General features: G+C 37.1%; 9 protein-coding genes across 9 annotated transcripts; 8 read left to right on the forward strand and 1 right to left on the reverse strand.

The window, feature by feature from the left end:
• The first annotated feature begins 174 nt into the window (after positions 1-174).
• On the forward strand, positions 175-2,448 carry SPOG_00177 (CCAAT-binding factor complex subunit Php3). Its single transcript, XM_013167684.1, has 4 exons — positions 175-1,451; positions 1,632-1,692; positions 1,740-1,867; positions 1,954-2,448. The coding sequence occupies exons 1-4, from the start codon at positions 1,353-1,355 to the stop codon at positions 2,011-2,013; spliced, it is 348 nt and encodes a 115-aa protein (XP_013023138.1). The 5' UTR covers positions 175-1,352; the 3' UTR covers positions 2,014-2,448.
• A 181-nt stretch (positions 2,449-2,629) lies between these two features.
• Positions 2,630-5,830, forward strand: SPOG_00178 (cytoplasmic alanine-tRNA ligase Ala1). The gene has a single exon (XM_013167685.1). The coding sequence runs from the start codon at positions 2,650-2,652 to the stop codon at positions 5,707-5,709; it is 3,060 nt and encodes a 1,019-aa protein (XP_013023139.1). The 5' UTR covers positions 2,630-2,649; the 3' UTR covers positions 5,710-5,830.
• Positions 5,831-5,858: 28 nt separating this feature from the next.
• On the forward strand, positions 5,859-7,237 carry SPOG_00179 (uncharacterized protein). Its single transcript, XM_013167686.1, has 5 exons — positions 5,859-6,062; positions 6,110-6,208; positions 6,256-6,454; positions 6,508-6,673; positions 6,736-7,237. The coding sequence occupies exons 1-5, from the start codon at positions 5,954-5,956 to the stop codon at positions 6,946-6,948; spliced, it is 786 nt and encodes a 261-aa protein (XP_013023140.1). The 5' UTR covers positions 5,859-5,953; the 3' UTR covers positions 6,949-7,237.
• A 123-nt stretch (positions 7,238-7,360) lies between these two features.
• SPOG_00180 (CMGC/CK2 protein kinase Cka1) lies at positions 7,361-9,334 on the forward strand. The gene is made up of 4 exons (XM_013167687.1): positions 7,361-7,530; positions 7,577-7,857; positions 7,983-8,295; positions 8,363-9,334. Exons 1-4 carry the CDS (start codon positions 7,485-7,487, stop codon positions 8,725-8,727), a joined length of 1,005 nt encoding a protein of 334 aa, XP_013023141.1. The 5' UTR covers positions 7,361-7,484; the 3' UTR covers positions 8,728-9,334.
• A 4-nt stretch (positions 9,335-9,338) lies between these two features.
• On the forward strand, positions 9,339-10,283 carry SPOG_00181 (anaphase-promoting complex subunit Hcn1). Its single transcript, XM_013167688.1, has one exon. The coding sequence runs from the start codon at positions 9,670-9,672 to the stop codon at positions 9,886-9,888; it is 219 nt and encodes a 72-aa protein (XP_013023142.1). The 5' UTR covers positions 9,339-9,669; the 3' UTR covers positions 9,889-10,283.
• On the reverse strand, positions 9,955-11,217 carry SPOG_00182 (xanthine phosphoribosyltransferase). The gene has a single exon (XM_013167689.1). It carries the CDS (start codon positions 10,930-10,932, stop codon positions 10,300-10,302), a length of 633 nt encoding a protein of 210 aa, XP_013023143.1. The 5' UTR covers positions 10,933-11,217; the 3' UTR covers positions 9,955-10,299.
• A 698-nt stretch (positions 11,218-11,915) lies between these two features.
• Positions 11,916-13,950, forward strand: SPOG_00183 (zinc ion transporter Zhf1). The gene has a single exon (XM_013167690.1). The coding sequence runs from the start codon at positions 12,548-12,550 to the stop codon at positions 13,712-13,714; it is 1,167 nt and encodes a 388-aa protein (XP_013023144.1). The 5' UTR covers positions 11,916-12,547; the 3' UTR covers positions 13,715-13,950.
• A 189-nt stretch (positions 13,951-14,139) lies between these two features.
• On the forward strand, positions 14,140-17,840 carry SPOG_00184 (Clr6 histone deacetylase complex subunit Pst2). Its single transcript, XM_013167691.1, has 3 exons — positions 14,140-14,397; positions 14,445-14,634; positions 14,683-17,840. The coding sequence occupies exons 1-3, from the start codon at positions 14,367-14,369 to the stop codon at positions 17,720-17,722; spliced, it is 3,261 nt and encodes a 1,086-aa protein (XP_013023145.1). The 5' UTR covers positions 14,140-14,366; the 3' UTR covers positions 17,723-17,840.
• Positions 17,841-17,869: 29 nt separating this feature from the next.
• SPOG_00185 (PLK protein kinase Plo1) lies at positions 17,870-20,982 on the forward strand (the record flags this gene model as incomplete). Its single annotated transcript, XM_013167692.1, has 2 exons — positions 17,870-19,807; positions 19,866-20,982. 2 exons carry the CDS (start codon positions 17,870-17,872, stop codon positions 20,058-20,060), a joined length of 2,133 nt encoding a protein of 710 aa, XP_013023146.1. The 3' UTR covers positions 20,061-20,982.
• Positions 20,983-21,053: the final 71 nt, after the last annotated feature.

Raw genomic sequence — 21,053 nt, forward strand, 5'->3', positions numbered from 1 at the left:
TAAAAGAAATTATTGGCAAACTAAACAATATATTTAAAAATCGTTTTTCTTTTCGTTGATTTTACAGAATAGTGTGGTTCTTCGTGTGCAAGAAGCGAAATGAATGTGAATTCAACGATTATTATCCAAAAAAAATAAAGCTCCGGTCAAGTAGGTTCTTTAATATTTGTAAAACAAATATATACCGTGTTTATACGTAAACGATGTAGGAATACCTACTGCGTCGACTCAACGTAATGGATTGATATGAGCTTGATTTTGGCCATCGGCAGATTCTAAACAAGGCAAATGAAGTATAAGATAATGAGTCAGAAAGAGAGAAAAAAAAGCCTTCTTTTAGCTGGGAAAACGCACAGCTTGTGACGTTCGATATTAGATTCACATGAAGTCTCTTTCTGACAACTTCCGCTTGTCAAGAAAATGTTTGTGTACCAAAATAGAACTTCTAACTGAAAGAGACAGCTTGTATTCCCAAGGATCTTCTAGAACTCCTCACACTTTTTCAAAATGAAAAACCATCAAAAACCATAAGAGCTCAATTTGTTTACCATGGCGTCATCAATAAGTAACGCAGCAAAGTGTTTTCATAGAGGCAAATGGCACTGTCTAAGAAGGCACGCCACCACAGAATGCAAAGTGGGGGAACAAATTCTATAGCTAGCCAGGAAGGGAAAGGTAAAAGAAGAGAAAGGAAGCAAACATTCGCGGTAGCTCATTTTGAGAAGATAAACAAATTGAGAGTAAAGGAAGGATTGTACGGTTGAAAACGTGTCATGGATACCGAAAAAGGAAGCCAAGATGAATACGGGTTATTGTGATTTGGAAAAGTTCGTAACAGTATTCAAATGAGCCGTAATTTCTTCACCTTTTTACTCGAATTTTCTTATTAAACTGCCTTTCATTATTCTTCATTTATTTCCACATTGTAACGAAAAAATGGCTCGTTTTCTATATTTTTAGGTGGATCTACCCTTACTGCTAATTAATCAACGTTTGTTTACTTTTTTGCGTTCCATTACAGTCATATAATAAAATAACGAATGTAAACAATTAGAATTATCAAGTATAACGCACACATTAAATTTCGTTAAAAGCTTCAAGAAAGCATTGCACGGCTTTCTACCCGCATCAACACAAGCGCGTTTCCATCCGAAATACAATCAAAAGTTCAATTTTTCAATCATTTTCCTTTTCGTACCTGGAATTGTTTATTGTATACAATTTTTTGAGCTACTGTTTTGTTTGAGCACGGAAAGTCATTACTTGGCTGTGTTATAATACAGTTTAACCACGTTACCTTACTGGTCTAAGTTCCTGATAAATTCGCTTGAAAAGCTTGTCTTATCTTAAAAATGAGCTCTGATGGATTTGATTATACGAATCTGTTACCAATTGCAAATGTGGCGCGTATAATGAAAAGCGCTCTTCCTGAAAACGCAAAAATATCAAAGGTATCAATTGTTCTGCAAATGTGCTTCCAAATGTCACCACAAAGGAATAGATAACATATGTCCATTTCCAATAATCTTTGATGGCTTTCATAAGCCCAAAATTAGGGTCTTGGGGTGTTACATCCTTATATATTTCTATCTACTTTGCTTTGACTTGGGCCTGAAGTTAACAAATCATAGGAAGCCAAGGATTGCGTTCAAGATTGTGTCAGTGAATTTATCTCGTTTATTACGAGTGAAGGTATGCTGTGCCTTATTACTTTCATCGTTTTGTTAACTCACGTATAGCTTCTGAACAATGCACACAGGAAAAACGTAAAACAATCACCGGAGAAGATGTTTTGCTTGCCATGAATACCCTTGGGTTTGAGAATTACGCTGAAGTATTGAAAATTTCTCTAGCAAAGTACCGTGAGGTATGGATTCTATCAAAAGAGCTTGCATAGTCAAGTGATAACACTCTTTAAACAAATCACTTTAAGCTTAAACTAACCTAATATAGCAACAAGCCAGGTCGGCCAGCATGAAAGAATCCAAACAAACTCGCATTGAAGAAGATTAATAATTGTAAAGGAAGTTCATGATCTTGCTTAAAACTTATGCATATGAAAAGTCCTTAATGCGCTTTTCTTTTCTTTTCTTTTTTGTTTTGTTTTTTCTCTTGTTCCTTTTTAAGTATTACATCCTCCACCAATTGTGTAGGTATCTTTGCTAATTCTGCCTCAATACCCTTGCTGCCCTGAGAGTATTTTTATGTTTACGTAAAAGCGTTTGGAGTCCATTTTTTCTTTCACAAAGTAAGTTACCGGAAAGGCTGAAAGGCTCAAAGGCTCAAAGATAAATTGCAATCGTAGTCTAATTGACTATCATTCCAGTTGCTCCTCTGTATATTAATAGCGACCAGCAATCACAGCTTTTTTTTTTGGTCTATTGTTGTCATCGCTAAGTATCACATACACAGTTAGCTAATTTTTTAAATGAAGTGAATTGATAAGCATCTTATTTTTTCTTGTACGTGTATACTACTCAAATCTTTTCTAACTGCCATCTATGAATAAGTATTTAATAAAATCGTTTATATTAAGTATGTATCTTATTCAATTGATCGAACATTTGATTTTAGTATTTTTATACATTTAATACCATGTCATAAAAGAATTCCCTTTTATTTTCAGAATCCACCTTCCTTCCACCACGGATGTTTGAGTATGCAAACCGCTTTGCAATCTTTCACATAAAAGGATTTAAAGGATTCTACCTACAACCATTATATAAAAGAAAACTTAGCAGTTTTAATCTGGATCCCTCACTATCTCAGCTTCATAAAAATTTTCGAGCCACTAAAACTTACCGTTTACCACTACATCAACGTACCCTTATGACCATCCCAACCGAGTCGATTGAGTGGCCTGCTAATAAGGTTAGGAGCACTTTCTTAAAATTTTTTGAAGAGCGAGGACATACCGTCGTTCCTAGCTCCTCTGTAGTCCCTTACGATGATCCTACGCTTCTCTTTGCCAATGCTGGTATGAACCAGTTTAAGCCTATTTTTTTGGGAACTGTAGACCCTTCTCACGAATATTCCAAGCTTAAACGTGCTGTTGACTCTCAAAAGTGTATTCGTGCTGGTGGTAAGCATAATGATCTTGAAGATGTCGGCAGAGACAATTATCATCACACCATGTTTGAAATGTTGGGCAATTGGTCATTTGGTGATTATTTCAAGAAGGAGGCTATTCAGATGGCCTGGGTATTGCTTACCGAAGTGTATGGTCTAGAAAGGGATCAGCTTTATGTCACCTACTTTGGTGGTCATGAAGAATCTGGCTTAGAACCTGATTTGGAAGCTCGTCAACTTTGGCTTGACATTGGTATCCACGAGTCTCGTGTTATTCCTGGAGACCTTAAAGATAATTTCTGGGAAATGGGTGATCAAGGCCCTTGCGGTCCCTGTTCAGAAATTCACTATGATCGTATTGGCAATCGCTCTGTACCTGAACTCGTCAACATGGATGATCCTAATGTCCTGGAAATTTGGAACATTGTGTTCATACAATACAACCGTGAAAAAGATGGCTCTCTTCGCCCCCTCCCTAATCGCCATGTTGACACCGGTATGGGTTTTGAGCGTCTAGTGTCTGTCATTCAAAATAAGACATCTAATTACGATACTGATGTGTTCACTCCGCTCTTTAAAAAAATACAAGAGCTTACCGGTGCTCGTCCATATACCGGAAAAATGGGTGACGAAGATGTGGATGGTATCGATACTGCTTATCGTGTAGTTGCTGATCATGTTCGTACCTTGACTTTTGCTATTAGTGATGGCGGTGTCCCTAATAACGAAGGACGCGGTTACGTTTTGCGTCGTATCCTGAGACGTGGTGCTCGCTATGTCCGTAAAAAGTTTGGTGTTCCTATCGGAAGCTTTTTCTCCCAGCTCTCTCTTACTGTCGTCGAACAGATGGGTGAATTCTTTCCAGAGCTTTACAGAAAGGTCAACGATGTACGTGAATTATTAGACGACGAAGAAGTGTCCTTTTCTAAAACTTTGGATCGCGGTGAAAAGATGTTTGAACAATATGCAGCTGCTGCCAAAAAGTCTTCCAGCAATATATTGCAAGGAAATGATGTTTGGCGTCTATACGAGACATATGGTTTTCCAGTCGATCTTACTCACTTAATGGCTGAAGAAGCAGGTATTAAGATTGACGAACCTGGTTTTGAAGCTGCTCAAACTCATTCGAAAGAAATGAGTAAGCGTGCTACCAAGAGTGGCTCTTCTGGTGGCGAACTGTTAGTTTTGGACGTTCACGCCTTGGGTGATCTTGCAAAAATGGACGAAGTACCCAAGACTGATGATATTTATAAGCACGATCATGCTACTTTAGAATCTGCCGTTAAAGCTATCTACCATAAGGATGGCTTCCAAACTGTTACTAAAGATTTTGAATCTGGTGAGCAATTTGGAATCTTGCTTGATCGTACCAACTTTTACGCTGAACAAGGTGGTCAAGAATACGACACTGGACATATCGTCATTGATGGCGTTGCTGATTTCCGTGTAACTAACGTTCAAGTTTATGCTGGTTATGTTCTTCATACAGGTTTTTTAGAATACGGCAATCTGAACATCGGTGATAAGGTTACCTGTGAATATGATGAGATTCGTCGTTGGCACTTAATGAACAATCATACTGTCACCCATGTTCTGAACCTTGCTCTTCGTAATGTTCTTGGGGAGGGTATTGAGCAACGTGGTTCTTTGGTTTCTCAAGAAAAGATGAGATTTGATTTTTCTTACAAATCTTCCCTTCCAATTGATAAGCTTTTGGAAGTCGAAAATTTCTGCAACGATCAAATTAGAAAGGATTTACCAGTTTATTCTAAGAATGTCCCCTTGAAGGATACAAAGGAAATTAATGGTCTACGTGCCGTTTTTGGAGAAGTCTATCCCGACCCAGTTAGACTTGTTTGTATCGGTGTCGACATTGATAATCTTTTACAGAATCCTAAGAATCCTGAATGGTATAATTACAGTATTGAATTCTGTGGTGGTACTCATGTTGCTAAATCTGGTGAAATTAAAGACTTTGTCATTTTGGAGGAAAGCGGTATTGCTAAAGGAATTCGTCGTATCGTATCCGTTACATCCACCGAAGCTAATCGTGTTTCTCGTGTTGCTAATGAATTTGACGCCCGCATTAATGAATTAGAAAAGATGCCTTTTGGTGCTGCTAAAGAAGCCGAATTGAAAAAGGTTGGCGTAGATCTTTCTAAGCTTACGATATCTGCCGTCCGTAAACATAACATGAGAGAACGTGTTGCCAAAATCACAAAGCAGTTCCAAGACCAGGTAAAGGCTGCTAATGCTGCTGAGCAAAAAGAAGCTGTAAATATGGTAGTTGAATATTTCAAGGAGAACCCTGAAGCTCATTTCGTTGTCGCTAAGGTCCCTATCTCTGCCAACCCTAAAGCCTTGAGCTTTGCTCTCGCCCATACGAAGAAGAACCTTAAAGGCAAGAGTGTCTACCTTGTAGCTTCTGACAATACAAAGGTTGCTCATGCTTGCCTTGTGTCAAATGAGGCTTTGCAAAAGATCACTCCTCAAGAATGGTCTCAAAAGGTTTGTTTACAAATTGGTGGACGTAGTGGTGGTAAAGGTGATACTTGTCAAGGTGTTGGTGAGAAGGCTGAGAATGTTGATGCTGCCATTGAAGAAGCTATCGAATTCTTCCAGGGTAAATTGACTTTGTAGTTTTATAATAGTATGGATTTGTACATTAATTGTGCATGTTAATAGAGATATTGTTTTGAATGTAAAGGATTTACATTTTAGTTCGCATTTTAATTGATGAGTTTGATTTCAGAAAGTTGTGGGAGTGTATGTTGTTATATAGAACGATTCACACACCAATCTAATATTAATGTTATTTATTCTCAGTGACCTTAGTCTTTTTCAGTTATTCGAAAAGTATATATAAAATAACGAATTCTGAGTTATGTCTTTGGTACTATATGGCAGCTCAGATACAGAAAGTAGTGAGGAATCAGACTTTTACGTGAAACAGGTTCCAAAACTCCCTGACTTTATTAAAGATCTTTATAGAAGTAAGAAAAATCAACTGGAAATTATTTACTAAACAAACGTTGATTAGAAAAGCGTAAAACTTTCGATAGTCCCAATTTCCACGAAGGAAGAAAGAGGACGAAGGCTCATGTCGAAGGTTTATGGGCAGTTCAAATTTACTTAGATGGTATGAATGCTATACATCCCAAGCAAAGCTTTTCGCTAACCGTAAAGTTGATTTTGATAATTCCTCTAAACAAAAGATTCAGGAAATTATAGCTTCGCAATCAGAGTTCAGAAGTTTGTTTACTTCGGAATTTGGTGTTGTGAGGAGTTTGCACTTGAGTTTGTCAGAACTATTTAGAATTGCATCTGATGAAAGAAAAGCTGTTTTAACAATTTGGAGACGGGAGTGTCAGCACTTACAACACAGGTAAGTGATGAAATTGACTTAATATGAATTGTAACTTACTCATTGTTTTAAAGAGCAATCAGATACAAGCTTCAGGACCCATGTCTTCTTTTTAATGATGATAGAACTCGAATGTTTTTTGTACTGAAAGCAACATTTGAAAGTGCTGATCTTTTGAAAAAATTGCTAGAAATTTCAAATAACTTAATGGAAAAATACGAAGGGAAAGAATTACGAAAGGTTCGTTTTATTTTACCATAAAAGTTCGCTCATAGCAACAAGTCTAACCTGAATTCTTACAGGACTTTCTACCCCATGTTTCGTTTGCTTGGGCACATGCCAAACAAGGTGATTTTGAAGCTTGGGAGAGTTGCGACAGGGAAAATCTACGATTTATAGAACTAGAAACACTGTTGAAACAATTCGAATCGGCGATGCTAAAATCCGTCTCATTAGAAAATAACAGCATGAAAATGGTAATGGGACATAAAATTCACTCTGTCACTCTGCAATAGATTTCTACTTGAGACTCGCGAAGAATGACTCCTTGTTCAAATCAATTCAAAAAGCATCCCTGAAAGTTTTGATCTAGGATAAGAAACTTAATAATTACAATACATACTTGGAATGCCTACGTACAGAATTTGTAACCAAACTATGACCTGTGTCCATCCAAGTATGGACTACTATGAATATGTTCTGCTGAACATTACATTACCTACTAGAATGCTTCGGTAAAAATTGCAATAAAAATACAAAAATACCTTACTATTCTCGTAACATATATAAAAATAGTTTCTCAGCTTTTATAAACACAAGTTTTGATTTTGTGTTTTTTTTTTGAGTTCGTTACACTTCGTTACTATAAACAACAAACTATAGCGTACGTTTCTAAAGTTGAACCCTACAATTTGAGAATAAGGTACACAGCTTTTGAACCGTCCTTTCACCAGCCAGGAGTTAGAAAGTTGTTCAATACACCGAGTCCAAGAATTTACGGTTCAGAAAAAGGGGTTCTTCGATAGAAAACAAGAAAAAAAAGACTGCAATCATGAATCAGAGTGAATGGGCTCCTGTAGTCTCAGTTTCGCGGGTTTGTAAGTGGCAGAAGTCAAATGAAAGAAGTATGTTAACAAAAAACAGACGCTCATGTAAATGAGGAGTTTCCCCGTGAGTATTGGGACTATGAAAACATGGAAGAAACTTTTGGGTATCAGGACAATTACGAAATTTTACGGAAAGTGGGACGAGGAAAATACAGTGAGGTTTTCGAAGGAATAAATGTTTTGAACAACTCTAAATGTGTTATAAAGGTGCTGAAGCCTGTTAAATATAAGAAGATCAAGCGTGAAATCAAAATTTTACAAAACTTAACAGGAGGCCCTAATATCATAGCTTTGCTTGATGTTGTTCGTGATCCAGAGGTAAGCTACAATAAACACGGTGACCTAATATTCTGTATCAGACGGGTTGTCTGTCATGGTGCTGTACAGCACCATGTTTCACCGTTCGTTTTTAATACAGGAAAAGCAGACTAACGAATTTTTAGAGTAAAACACCTTCCTTAATTTTTGAATATGTAGATAACATTGATTTTCGGACACTGTACCCTACATTATCTGACTATGATATTCGATACTATTCATATGAATTGCTGAAGGCATTGGATTTCTGCCATTCCCGAGGTATTATGCATCGTGATGTAAAACCTCATAACGTTATGATTGATCACAAAAATGGAACACTCCGCCTAATCGATTGGGGTTTGGCTGAATTTTATCATGCGGGAATGGAGTATAATGTTCGTGTCGCTAGTCGATATTTCAAAGGGCCAGAACTTCTGGTTGATTTTCGTGAATATGGTATGTATAAAAGAATTATGATGAAAGGCCTTGTCATGTATTTTTCCGCGATATACTAACCGTATAGATTACTCGTTGGACATTTGGTCCTTTGGTGTTATGTTTGCTGCATTGATTTTCAAGAAAGATACCTTCTTCCGTGGTCGCGATAATTATGACCAGTTGGTTAAGATTGCGAAAGTCTTGGGAACGGATGACCTTTTTGCTTACATTCAAAAATACCAAATCGTTTTAGACAGACAATATGACAACATCCTTGGGCATTACCCCAAGCGTGACTGGTACTCTTTCGTGAATCGAGAAAACCGACAATTGGCGAATGACGATGCCATTGATTTTCTTTCGAGACTTCTTCGTTACGATCATCAGGAGCGGTTAACCTGTAAAGAAGCAATGGCGCACCCTTATTTTAATATTTTGAAGCAGTTGTAAATTTATTTACTGAATTATAATATCCCTAATTGCATTTATAATGGATATTTTTTACACACCAAAATCATGGAAATATCGACTCATTGCTTGGAAAACGCCAATTTTTCAGCTCAGGGCACGTTCGATAGTCGTTGGTTTATACTCTAGTTGTTTTCAGCATATGTAGCTGAGTTTCTGAGATTCTTTTTGATACAGGTGGCTCAAAAAGTTGTAATTACCACTTAATGGCAGCCCTCATTTCCTCCCTTCACTTTTGTTCCCGAATGGAAAGGTATGATACTTCCTTTTCAAATTATAGGCATTTATCATAATAAAAATTCCTTCCATAAGCTGCTTGATTTCTTTTTTTTTTATTTTTTTATTTGCAATTTCACTTTCTATGGATATCGCGATTCCAATATGTTTAAACATAGACAAATGGGAGAACTAAATTTGTAATAAAATCAACAGAGAAGAGAATTCATTAACAGAATAAGATATTTTATGTATAGAACAGCTGAAATATAGAAGTTGCTTTTGTTAGTACGAATAGACAAATCGACAATGCCTTGATATTTGTCTCTTTTTTTTTTTTTTTTTTTATTTTATTAAACTTTTCTGATTTACAATCTTGTTAATTAGTTGAATTTATTCAATCCTTTGTTTGAAACTATTTGCTGCTCATCCTTGGCAGATTTTATTTGTTTTTCTTTCTACTTGTGTGTTATTCTAAAGAATCCACCACCAAGTTCAATCAGTTTTGTAAGGGAAGACAAGAAACGGGGAATTTAAGAAATCAAAAGAAATTGATTAAAGGAGAAAAGTTTGAAGAGTATAAAGGAACTCAAGCTGTTCAATTGGAGTTAATTTTTAACAAAAGCGTGACAAGTAAGAAAGAATATCTTGGGAAGTTTGATATCTTTGCATATTTTCCTAGCTGGCAGAACATTTATAAGAAAAGAGATGCTACGAAAAGAACCAACGGCCATTCAAATTACTGCAGAAGATGTCTTTGAGTATGATGATGAAAAGCTGAAAGAAAACCACGATTTCAGCTCACCGTCTCATGATGTACCACATCGACCCAAAGATACGTATACGTCCATGCAAGAGAAGAAAAATTTATCAAAAGAGCGAAGAATAGGAATTGCACCTGGACAAGACAATTATGCACTCCCCTAAACAGAAGGTAACGAATCTGTGTACAACTGAATGAATATGTCAGTAGTTGTAAGTTGTATACAGGAGATGAACCATACACATATTTTATTAATGCTATGCTAAGGATTGACTGATAGCGTGTCATCGGGCTAACAATCTAAATTGAAATTAAGATGCTATGAATGAAGCTTTCAAAAAAACGGGTTATCCAAATTATATATGTAGAGAAGTGACAAAATAAAAAAAAAGAAAAAGAAAAGCACTTGGAAAATCAACGAAAAGGCGTAAAAGTAGAATAGCAAATGTTTTATTAGATCAAGTGCGTAATATACCCTATACATCTCAAAATAAGGACGAATCTAAATTATTAAGAGAAAATAATAGGTGCGGGACGAAATTATAGAGAAGAGAATGAGGGGATGAAAGAAGGGTTTAAGCAGACTTGTCAGAAATCTTGGCTTTCTGTTTAGCCACAAGAGCATCATGCTCATCAATGTCAATAGCTTCCCAAGGATACATGATCCAGTAGTCGGGGGTGTTGCAGCCGGCAAAGTAGTAGTTGTCGAGAAGTTCTTTATCGAGCTCTGCATTCTTGGGTTTGACCTTGTTGTGGACGACAAAAATACCAAACCTAGTCTTCTCATGTTCACGGTTCAGTAACTTTGCTTGTTTCGCAACATCGCGCTCAAGCTCACGGACACCGTAGTGGAGAGTAGTACGGGTATCGTCGACCTCGTCAACAATCAAAATATTTTTTCCGACCAAGCTGACCATACCCAAAGTGCTGAAATCCAACCATTGAGTACGCTTGACCTCGACACCAGGGACTTCTTCAGGAGAATCGGTGGTTAGTTCCTCATACAAGCTAAGACCAATGGCCTGAATAGGAATGTTTTTGCTTCCCTTCTTTTTCAAGAAAGTACGGAGAATGCGAGCAGGAATAAAACCACCACCGCCAATGGCAATAATTACATCTGGGCGAAAAACCTGTAGTATGTTATTGGCTTGTTCAGCACACATTTTATGAATATCGTTGTAGCTGTAGTAAAGACGAACTGGCTCCATGTTTGTAGATAGATCAAAAACAAAAAAAATGCAAATTACGAAAGAAAAGGAAAACAAAGGATAAGATGGAAATACAATTCAGGTCCTAATGGAGGATTTAGGAGAACAATGAATTAAATTAGATGAAGTCAAAACAACAAAGGAAAAAATACAAATCAAGGTTCTTCGGGACAGATTGTTTTATAAACGTCGTTTGCGCTCTGTCAAAATCCCTATTTATACTTTTTTTCAAGGAAACCTATCTGATTATCACAATCCGAAAATTGGGAATTTACAGTCGAACATTTAGCTTAGAAGTCACGAACCCTACCCTAATATCAGTTAATGGATGCTTAAGAAATTCCTAGATGTAGGTAGTAGGGTCATGAAGGTGATGGGTAGATCAAGGGGAACCAAAAGACTGAACTGAAACTGGAGTGGTTTCTACAAGAGTCTAACGTTACATCCTCGTGGCCATAACTCAATGATGATCCTGGAGCCACCCATGGTCTTGTCGGTTCTACACCACACAGTCCCTTACATCAGAATCGACAGGTCTTTGGAGTCCATGCTTCAGCCAGTTTTATGGTTAGGAACGCAACAATGTGTTCAACCAGAGTAGTAGATGTGGTGATTGTATCTGAACGCACCCATTGGTTATTTAAAGATAAACAAGGAAGAACTTCATAGGAATGAAATAGTAGACGTAAAAATTAGAAAGGAATCAAGTTGGAGAATGAAATAAAAAAACGGTTGAAGAAACGAATCCTTAGAAAACGAGTACGCTCTCTCAACTATGGAACAATTGTAATAGAACGTTTGGTTTGGCTTAATTTGATTTTCCTTTTTTTTTTTTTTTTTTTTTTTTCAATTCATTGTATAGTACTGTTCCTGTATTGTTTTTTGTTAAACATATCTCAAAAATCTAAGCATACTTTTTATATATGCTTTATAGTATCCTTAAACTTCCGATTAAGCATATGCTTAGAATGATCCTATCATGCTGTTATTAGAGATGATCTGATATCAATCTCTACAAAATCCCAACTAAACACCATTTATTGCAAGACTTTTCTTTTTCTTTCTTTCTCCCTTTATATTTTTTTGTTCTCCTAAAAAAAAACTTAATTTATCTTTTGTCCGTCTCTTTTTGGTGCTCTTCTCAACGTTGGACCACCTCATCTCTTCTTGCTTTTGCCATATCTACTGGAAATAAGTTATATAAAGTTATAAACTCAAACCACCAAATCGCTAACCTTGATCTCTCTGAGATTAAAAGCTAAAACTACCAATTTTTGTGAATACTACAATACAAAAAAAATTAACCCTCAACTTTTGATTGCCATCAAAAAAATAGAATACTGGCTTGTTGAAGTTCTCTAAATTGCAAGCATCGCATTGCTACTTTTCGGCGACTTTTTCCCTTTCATCACTTTACACTAAGCAGTAGAAAGTTTGCGTGAGAGGAATTAATTGCCTTTGACGTGGCTTAACTTGTGTTTTTATAAAATTTTTCGGCTTGTTTTGATTTTGTTCTGTTCTTATCTTTTTCTGGTTTTTATTTTTTCGTATTGGTTTATTTCATTTTGTTGATTTTTTCCCTTCTTTCTTCTCGATTCAGTCTTCCATAGTCTTCATGGATCTTTCACGTCAAACCCGTATTGTCTTACTATTAAGCATTGACATCACCTTTTTCTTTATTGAAATTATTACCGGCTATGCGATTGACTCGCTGGCTCTCATAGCTGATTCCTTCCATATGCTTAATGACATTGTTAGCTTGCTCGTTGCTCTTTGGGCCACCAAGCTTGCCCATTCTACCGACTATGAGTCCAAATACACTTATGGCTGGCAAAGAGCTGAAATTTTGGGTGCTTTGGCCAATGGCGTCTTCTTAATTGCCCTTTGCATGTTCATTTTCATGGAAGCCATCCAACGCTTTATCGAACCGCCTTCCGTTAGCAATCCTAAACTTATGCTTGTCGTCGGCTCCATGGGTCTTCTCAGTAATATCATTGGTATGTTCCTTTTCCATGACCATAGTCATGCTCATGGCCACGATCACTCATCTCATGCTCGTAACTACGAATTCCCAGAAGAAATCGATGACATCGAATCTGTTTTACCTTCCACCATCGTCAATCGCTGTCATTTTCAAGATGTCCCTCATGACCATCCTGCTGCCGACATCGCTGCTACGGAAAACTCCCCCTTGCTAAGCTACATTGGCTTACCCTCTGGCTCCGCCTCTCCCCGAAAATCTTCTAGCAATCATGGTGCTATTCCCACTTCTTCGTCTCAAAAAGGACAAAAATCCAAACGTAATCTTAACATGCATGGCGTTTTCCTTCACGTATTGGGAGATGCCCTTGGCAATGTTGGCGTGATCAGCGCTGCCTTGGTCATTGGATATACGGATTACTCTTGGCGCTATCTTTTTGATCCTTGTGTAAGTGTTTTGCTCACTTTTATTATCCTTCTCAGTGCCATTCCCCTTTGCAAGTCTGCCGCCCTGATTTTATTGCAGGTTGCTCCTCAGAGCATTCGCATTGAAGATGTCTCACACCTAATTGGTCAATTAAACGGCGTTGAATCAGTTCATGAGCTTCACATCTGGCAACTGTCGGATGTAAAGTTGATTGCTACTGTTCACGTTTGTGTTACTCTTCCTGATGATCAGGGCGAGTCTTATATGAAGTTGACCAAGGACATCAATAAGGTTCTTCAATCCTTTGGTATCCATGAATGTACTATTCAACCAGAATTTGCTAATCACCCGTCCCTTTGCCCTACTGCTAACTGAAATATGTGCCATTCCTGAACGCACATTCAATGACCACATAACAACAATAAGGGATACTTTTACATCCTTTCGCTTCCTTTTTACGATCTTATGCCTATTATCAATTTAATAATTATGGCCTAAAGTAATAAAATCACGTTTGATTTGGACCGCTTACTTATGCTTCCGTCAGACTAATTGAAATTTTTCTATCTTGTTTAGATTTTATATTTATCGATTTGTACTATTCATTCACTAAAACTTTTTAAAAATCTAAGATTATTGAAAAATTCATCAAATTGTAACTTTGTATATGTGAAATATTTTGAGTAAAAATTGTCTTTTAATTGGCTTCATCAGTTTTATTGTTATTCTTTTTTGAGTCAATTATATTCTTATTCATTCTCTATTAATTTATTCTTTTGATCTTTATCTATTAAGTCTGTATTTTTTGTACTTTAATTCTAAAGTCAACTTCAAAATTGAATTATTGCTGCTTTTACAAGACTTGGTTTTTTCTTAACTCTTGCTTCCATTAACCACCAGACATACTTTTTTCTAGAGTCAACGTCTTGGATGTTCTAACCTTTCCTCAGCTACCCTTTACATATTTTTCACCTCCAACGTAGACGGGATCAATTACCCAAATATTAATGATTTAATAGTTGGATACATGGAACAAGCAATCTCGGTTTCTAGAAATGGTATGTTATTTTCCTTCTCTGAACCTGTCACTAAATTTTTCTTGCAGACTTTAGATCGTCAATAAACGAGAACTACCACAGTGGGACTGTGCCCATGAATGAAAACTATCAGAATGGAAGTGAGAATGCCCAGATAGAATCCGTTGCTTTTATTCGCTATTTTGGTGAAAAACTCTTTCATTATCCTTCCCTCTACACCGCATTTGTGGAGATTGTAAAAGCTTTGGATGTGCAAATGTATGAAAATCGGTTTTTCTAAGATTTTCAGCTAACTTTCCTTTACAGTATTGACTTTCCTGGGTTTATTGAACGAGTGCACATTCTTTTGAATGACTTCCCAGAGTTGCTGCTTGAGCTTAATACTCTCCTTCCTTCTTCCTACCAGTTTTTACCATCCTCCGCAGAAAATAAGGGGCCGCAGTTTGCTACTCCCACTGGGTCAGTATCGCGGCCTTACTCTTACGCTGCTAGCTATGCTGACGTTCCCAGTTGCTACCACCGAGCTATTGCTTATATTGCAAAGGTAAAAAAGTCATTGAAAAATAGCGGTACATCTTTTCAGCAATTTCAGCTACTTCTTCAACAATTTTCGAGCTCTCAGATAAGTTTGGAAGAGCTTCAAAGTAGATTAACCTCTTTACTCAGCGATTTTCCTGCATTAAGTCAACAGTTTCAACAGTTTCTACCAAATTCGGTTTTTTACAGCTCAACACCTCCTTTAGGATCATATCCTATACGAACGGTTCAGAGCTCCAACTTTCGACTCAGTAACCTTTCGGATTTCTATCCTCCACCGTCCTCCGCTCATGGTACTGTCTCTACAGTTTTTCCGTCCGTTTCTCAGCCTGATGCTATTGATTTTTTCAAACATGTTAAACACCAGTTACCAAGTCTCGATATATATCATGAATTTTTAAAATTAATTAATCTTTATGTGCAAAAGATTATTTCTCGGGATACATTGTTAGCCAGAAGCTTTGCGTTTTTAAGGTCCCTTCCTGACTTATGGAAAAGCTTTCAATTGATGTTGCATTTTAATCCTCAAGAATTCCCTAATATTTATTATACTGCCACATCTGATCACTCTGATTACGGACCAAGTTATCGTCTTCTTCCTTTAGAGGAACGTATGATTCCGTGTAGTGGAAGAGACGAGTTAGCCTGGTCTATTCTAAACGATGAATGGGTCAGTCATCCTACTTGGGCATCAGAGGAAAGCGGTTTTATTGTCCAACGTAAAACACCCTATGAAGATGCCATGACAAAGCTGGAAGAAGAACGTTACGAATTTGATCGACACATCGAAGCAATTAACTGGACTATCAAAGCACTTAAAAATCTGGCAGATCGTCTGGGAGAGATGCCAGATGATGAACGGAATAGCTATCAACTACCGCCTGGTTTAGGTTTGCAGTCGAAAAGTATTTACGAGAAAACAATCAAGTTAGTCTACACTGCTGATCATTATAAGGTTGTATTAAATGCTCTAGAAAGTATGCCTTCAGCTACTCTTCCTATAGTTCTAAAACGATTGATCGAGAAAAAAGAAGAATGGCAATCAGCGAAAGAAAGTTTGCAACCTATCTGGAGAAATACAGAGTTTAAAAATTATGATAAAAGCTTGGATCCACAATGCATATACTTTAAGGCTAAGGATAGAAAAGTTGTTACTCCAAAGCTTTTACTTGCCGAAGCAGAGACCATACGCGCTCAGACGTCTACAAAGTTTCCTTTTCTGAGTGAAACTTCTTTTGATTTTTCAACCATATACGATAATGAACACATTCTTTTTGACGTGTGTTACATAGTGTGTACATACGTGGTATGTAATTCCCCTTCCGGTCTCAAGAAGGTCGAAAACTTTTTTAAAAGTACGCTACCTCTTTTTTTTGGAATTGATAAAGAAAAATTAGCCAAGTTTTTAGATCCTGTTTTTCATGGTCCTAATTATGATTCTTCCGTTGATAATACGTCTGGAAGCAAAATAGTACGCCGAAAACGATCAAATTCCATTACTCAATTGACTGAGCTTTCAAAACATCAAAAAATAAGTGACCAACGACAAAGCCGATCGGCGGCTGCCGCTAAGAAGAAGGGGGATGTCACTAGTAACGCTCTGAATTATGACGACGCTCCTTCTGACAATGGCAGTTCAGCTTCATCTTCAAAACAGCAATTATCTCGTCCTGCTGCAGCTATTGTGGCAAGCTTGAAATATCCTAGTCATCCTGACCATTGCTTGTTGGAAGGAAGAAATAGCGAGAAAGCTGTCCCGGATAACCAAACGGCGCAAGAAGAGAAGTTTCCATTTATGAAATCCGACATTGTTAACGAAATTGAGCAATACGGCTATTCTGCAATATATGTCTTTTTCCGTCTATTCAACATGTTATACGAACGGTTACTATTATTGAAAAATCTGGAAAACTGCGTGGCTGATGCTCAGAAACAAATAAAACCAAATCCAGTGGCCCAAGAGCACAAGTTATGGAGGAATAGAGAAAGTGAGTTACCTGAGCTCCCCGAAGAAAGTACATATTACGATAAAACCTTCGTCATGTCGTTACGACTTATATACGGTGTCCTCGATCAGAATCAATTTGAAGATTACATACGTTTTTATTATGGCAATAAAGCCTACGAGCTGTACACGGTTGATAAGCTGGTGTGGTCAATAGCTAAACAGGTACACCACATCGTTTCAGACGGAAAATTTAAACACGTTTTAAGTGTCATTGAAGAATACAATAGCCAGTCCACACCAAAACGATCCTATGACGAGTTTTTATATCGCATGAATTTGGAACGATATCTAAATCCAGATGAAATGTTATTTCGGTTCTCGTGGAATTTTGACGTAAAGCGATTCACCATTAACTTGTTGCGACGTGCTAATGTAACTATTGATGAGACGTTAGAAAGCCAGCGGCAAGGATGGAAAAAGTATTTGGAAGATTATATTGATCAGAAAGAGACTGATTGTGTCTCTTACAGACATTATCGGTGTCCTTTCTTATGCAGAACAATTCCTTTTGGGGGAACATCCGGAATGGCCCGATTGTCATTACAAAAAAGACTTATGTGTTCGCTTAATTTCCAGTCCGACTTGAAAGCCAGGCTTTGTATTAATTCTTTTAAGCTACTATATGTTCCTTGTACCCAAGACGCTTACTCGAGCCGTGTGTATCTGAAATTGAATAACTCTGAATCTCAGAATATACAATTAACTCGCTGTTCGCGCTGGAAGGCACGGCTAAGCACTCTACAGAACAAGTTGTTTGATGGTCAACCTGATGATGTTTCATTTGAATCACTATTTATATAGAAGTGCTATTAATGTATTTAGAAAATTACTTCCCTAAAGCTGTTTAAATTTTTTTGATAGTTGACATTTAATGTTTTAAAAATTAAATTGTTTTAATATATTTCTTTCTTATATCCTCTTTATTGTTGCGCTTATGGGATTAGTCACATGTTGACTGGAATGTTTGTTTACATTTGCAGTTGCCCTAGTAACAACTTTGTTTACGTTGTAACGGCACCTTCAGGAATTTGTCAAGAGACAAAATCTCAAATGGCTAGCGTCGCAATAAAAGAGCCAAAAGCTGCTATAACTCCAAAAAAGAAGACAAAGCCTTCCCGTTTATGTTACACTCCTCCTACCAACATTGCAAATAGCAAGAAAAAAATCCTGTATACCCGTTATGATTGTATAGGAGAGGGAGGATTTGCTAGATGCTTTCGAGTTAAAGATGAAAGCGGAAATATATATGCAGCTAAAGTTATAGCCAAAGCATCATTACAAAATGAAAAAACTCGACAAAAGCTTTTTGGAGAAATTAAAGTGCATCAGTCTATGAGTCACCCAAACGTTGTAGGACTCATTGACTGTTTTGAAGATAAAACAAATGTCTATCTTGTTTTGGAACTTTGTGAACATAAGTCATTGATGGAGTTGTTACGAAAGAGAAAACTGCTGACGGAACCAGAAGTACGATTTTTGATGCTTCAAATATTAGGAGCTTTAAAATATATGCATAAAAAAAGAGTAATTCATCGGGACTTAAAGCTCGGAAATATCATGTTAGACGAAAGCAATAATGTAAAAATCGGTGATTTCGGTTTAGCTGCCTTGCTTATGGACGACGAAGAACGAAAGATGACAATTTGTGGTACTCCTAACTACATTGCGCCTGAAATTTTATTCAATTCAAAAGAAGGGCATTCATTTGAGGTAGACCTTTGGAGTGCTGGCGTGGTCATGTACGCTCTTCTAGTGGGAAAGCCTCCTTTCCAGGACAAGGAAGTAAAGACTATATATAAAAAGATCAAAGCAAACTCTTACAGCTTCCCTCCTAATATCCCTATTTCATCGGAAGCTAAAAATCTAATCGCTTCCCTGTTGACCCAGGATCCATCTATTCGCCCGAGCGTTGATGACATAGCAAACCATGATTTTTTTCATTCAGGCTACATGGCTTCCTCCTTACCTGATGATATTCTACACATTCAACCAGTATGGCCTTCTACACAATCTAGATCAAGCTTTCAAAGAAATTTGGATTATGTAGCGTCGGCTGCTGGCGTCGGTTTTGGTAAATCAGCTGGAACTGAAAAAAATAAACCCTATGCATTAAAGACAGATGAGGGTGATGATGATCATATGCTCCCCAGCGTTTTGAGCCCTCGAGATCGAGTTAACCCAGTCATGAAAATTGGACCAGAAACAAAACCCAGTTCTACTAAGCTATCTTCTATCTTTGAAGCAGCTCGCAAAACGAGTGAGGAAACACTTCCTTCAAGAGTAAAAGCCCTGAAAGAAGAATCTCGGTCCATCCCGAAATCCAAACTTACACGTTCTGATGCTCCAGATAACGAAACCCGCACAGGTTCAGTTTCAATTGCCAATTTGTCGGATAACATTGTATGGATTAACATAAAAAAAACTGCTCTTAAAATTGGTATGGGGCTTGAATCAAGACCAGTGGCCTCTAGTCAAGGACCAATTGCAGCCAAAAATATCCTGTTCATCACCAAGTGGGTTGACTATTCCAACAAGTATGGTCTGGGATATCAGTTATCAAATGAGTCGGTGGGTGTGCATTTCAACGATCAAACCTCCCTCGTTTTCTCCGCCGATGAAAATATGATCGAATACATTACTCATCAAAAGAACTCAGAGGCGAAGCATTCGATATTTTCTACTTCCAAGGCGCCTGATGCTCTAAAAAACAAAATTTATCTTTTAAAACATTTTAAAAGCTATATGGTGCAAAATTTGTCAAGGGCTGTTCAAGATGAAACACTTGACGATATCGATATCAAGAACGCTGGTTCTATGATTTTTATGCATAATTATCTCAGGACTCGACAAGCAATTATGTTTCGCTTAAGTAATGGAACTTACCAGGTAAGAAATACGATTACAAATGGATGCTTGAATGAAATCTGTTGCTAACATACTTTAGTTCAACTTTGTTGACCACGTCAAAGTTGTTGTTTCGCCTAGTGTACAAGGCATTATGGTTCTAGACAAAGAGAAAGAAAAAATGGTTTTTACATTGGAAGAAGCATGCTGGTTCACTGATGATCTGCGGTCACGCTTGAAATATATTCGTGAAGTACTAGAATCTTGGGCTTCGAAATTAGAATCCACTCATTAATCGCGTATTACTTTACAAACCTATTATTACCTCTTTTATGTGCTAGTTCACAATTTGCTAATTTTGATTCCATTTTATTCAGTCTTTCATATTGTCTCCTTTCCATCTTGTTCTTTCAGTGTTACGTTCTTTTTTAACATTACTTTATGAACCTTTTGCTGTCATTTTTATGTTTTCATTACTTGATGAAGCCTCACCTGGCATCATACTTGTTTGTTTTGAATATGTACATCATTCATTTGCCTGCTCATATAATCTTGGTAACCGGTATTTTCAGACTTTTTTTGATGAGTGACTAATGATACAGTTTAAGAAATAATACTTTTTTTTCGTATTAATTAAAAATTAAAACCGGCTCTTATAGAGAATAAAACGAGCTTTAAAGCTCCTGCATTTCGCTATAATAGCTTAGCTAGATGACTCTAAACAACAATTGGTAGTATGCTTAAAAACGTCACGGCAATCGTGGCGCTACTGTATTGATTTAGCAGCCTAAGAATGGGTAAACAAGTCACCTACAAGCCTCGCCCTAGCCTATCTACTTGAGCAATTAAGTCTACAAACCTGACTGACAATTTAGATGTATCTATCTATCTTGGTGTCTACCTTGAGAACCAACTGATTCAACAAGAAAAATCTTCCCACGAAATTTTCTTGAATACATACCTATCTAGTTGGGATTTATACGAAACATGGGTCTAACCTAACCAATCAATTGTATGAAATTGAACTCCTTTTGGAAAATTTTCATACCGTGGATTCACCGTAGTCGTCGTAGAGGTAGATTCTTAGAGTAATAGTATCATTCAATATTATATCTTAAAATTAATTATTTTGATGACATCTTCCCGCAATGATTGATTCATTCTCTGATACTAAGATGGTTTACGCTTGGAAACATATAATCACAATAAAATTTTAGATCACTATGCGGTGTTTAGCGAAGCGTACTTTTTGCTCTTAGTAACGTTACTGATTCGTTATGCTACGCAA

Source organism: Schizosaccharomyces cryophilus, assembly GCF_000004155.1.
Source record: "Schizosaccharomyces cryophilus OY26 unplaced genomic scaffold supercont4.3, whole genome shotgun sequence".
Lineage (NCBI taxonomy): Eukaryota > Fungi > Ascomycota > Schizosaccharomycetes > Schizosaccharomycetales > Schizosaccharomycetaceae > Schizosaccharomyces > Schizosaccharomyces cryophilus.

What these genes read in the sequence shown, in the direction of transcription:
- SPOG_00177 (XM_013167684.1), top strand. Translation starts at nt 1,353, where the DNA reads ATGAGCTCTGATGGATTTGATTATACGAATCTGTTACCAATTGCAAAT. An exon ending in AAAACGCAAAAATATCAAAG is followed by an intron (nt 1,452 to 1,631) that starts GTATCAATTGTT and finishes AACAAATCATAG; the next exon opens with GAAGCCAAGGATTGCGTTCA. An exon ending in CTCTAGCAAAGTACCGTGAG is followed by an intron (nt 1,868 to 1,953) that starts GTATGGATTCTA and finishes AACCTAATATAG; the next exon opens with CAACAAGCCAGGTCGGCCAG.
- SPOG_00178 (XM_013167685.1), top strand. Translation starts at nt 2,650, where the DNA reads ATGTTTGAGTATGCAAACCGCTTTGCAATCTTTCACATAAAAGGATTT.
- SPOG_00179 (XM_013167686.1), top strand. Translation starts at nt 5,954, where the DNA reads ATGTCTTTGGTACTATATGGCAGCTCAGATACAGAAAGTAGTGAGGAA. An exon ending in AGTTCAAATTTACTTAGATG is followed by an intron (nt 6,209 to 6,255) that starts GTATGAATGCTA and finishes CTAACCGTAAAG; the next exon opens with TTGATTTTGATAATTCCTCT. An exon ending in AAGGGAAAGAATTACGAAAG is followed by an intron (nt 6,674 to 6,735) that starts GTTCGTTTTATT and finishes GAATTCTTACAG; the next exon opens with GACTTTCTACCCCATGTTTC.
- SPOG_00180 (XM_013167687.1), top strand. Translation starts at nt 7,485, where the DNA reads ATGAATCAGAGTGAATGGGCTCCTGTAGTCTCAGTTTCGCGGGTTT. An exon ending in AGTCTCAGTTTCGCGGGTTT is followed by an intron (nt 7,531 to 7,576) that starts GTAAGTGGCAGA and finishes AACAAAAAACAG; the next exon opens with ACGCTCATGTAAATGAGGAG. An exon ending in ATGTTGTTCGTGATCCAGAG is followed by an intron (nt 7,858 to 7,982) that starts GTAAGCTACAAT and finishes ACGAATTTTTAG; the next exon opens with AGTAAAACACCTTCCTTAAT.
- SPOG_00181 (XM_013167688.1), top strand. Translation starts at nt 9,670, where the DNA reads ATGCTACGAAAAGAACCAACGGCCATTCAAATTACTGCAGAAGATGTC.
- SPOG_00182 (XM_013167689.1), bottom strand. Translation starts at nt 10,932, where the DNA reads ATGGAGCCAGTTCGTCTTTACTACAGCTACAACGATATTCATAAAATG.
- SPOG_00183 (XM_013167690.1), top strand. Translation starts at nt 12,548, where the DNA reads ATGGATCTTTCACGTCAAACCCGTATTGTCTTACTATTAAGCATTGAC.
- SPOG_00184 (XM_013167691.1), top strand. Translation starts at nt 14,367, where the DNA reads ATGGAACAAGCAATCTCGGTTTCTAGAAATG. An exon ending in AATCTCGGTTTCTAGAAATG is followed by an intron (nt 14,398 to 14,444) that starts GTATGTTATTTT and finishes TTTTTCTTGCAG; the next exon opens with ACTTTAGATCGTCAATAAAC. An exon ending in AAAGCTTTGGATGTGCAAAT is followed by an intron (nt 14,635 to 14,682) that starts GTATGAAAATCG and finishes TTTCCTTTACAG; the next exon opens with TATTGACTTTCCTGGGTTTA.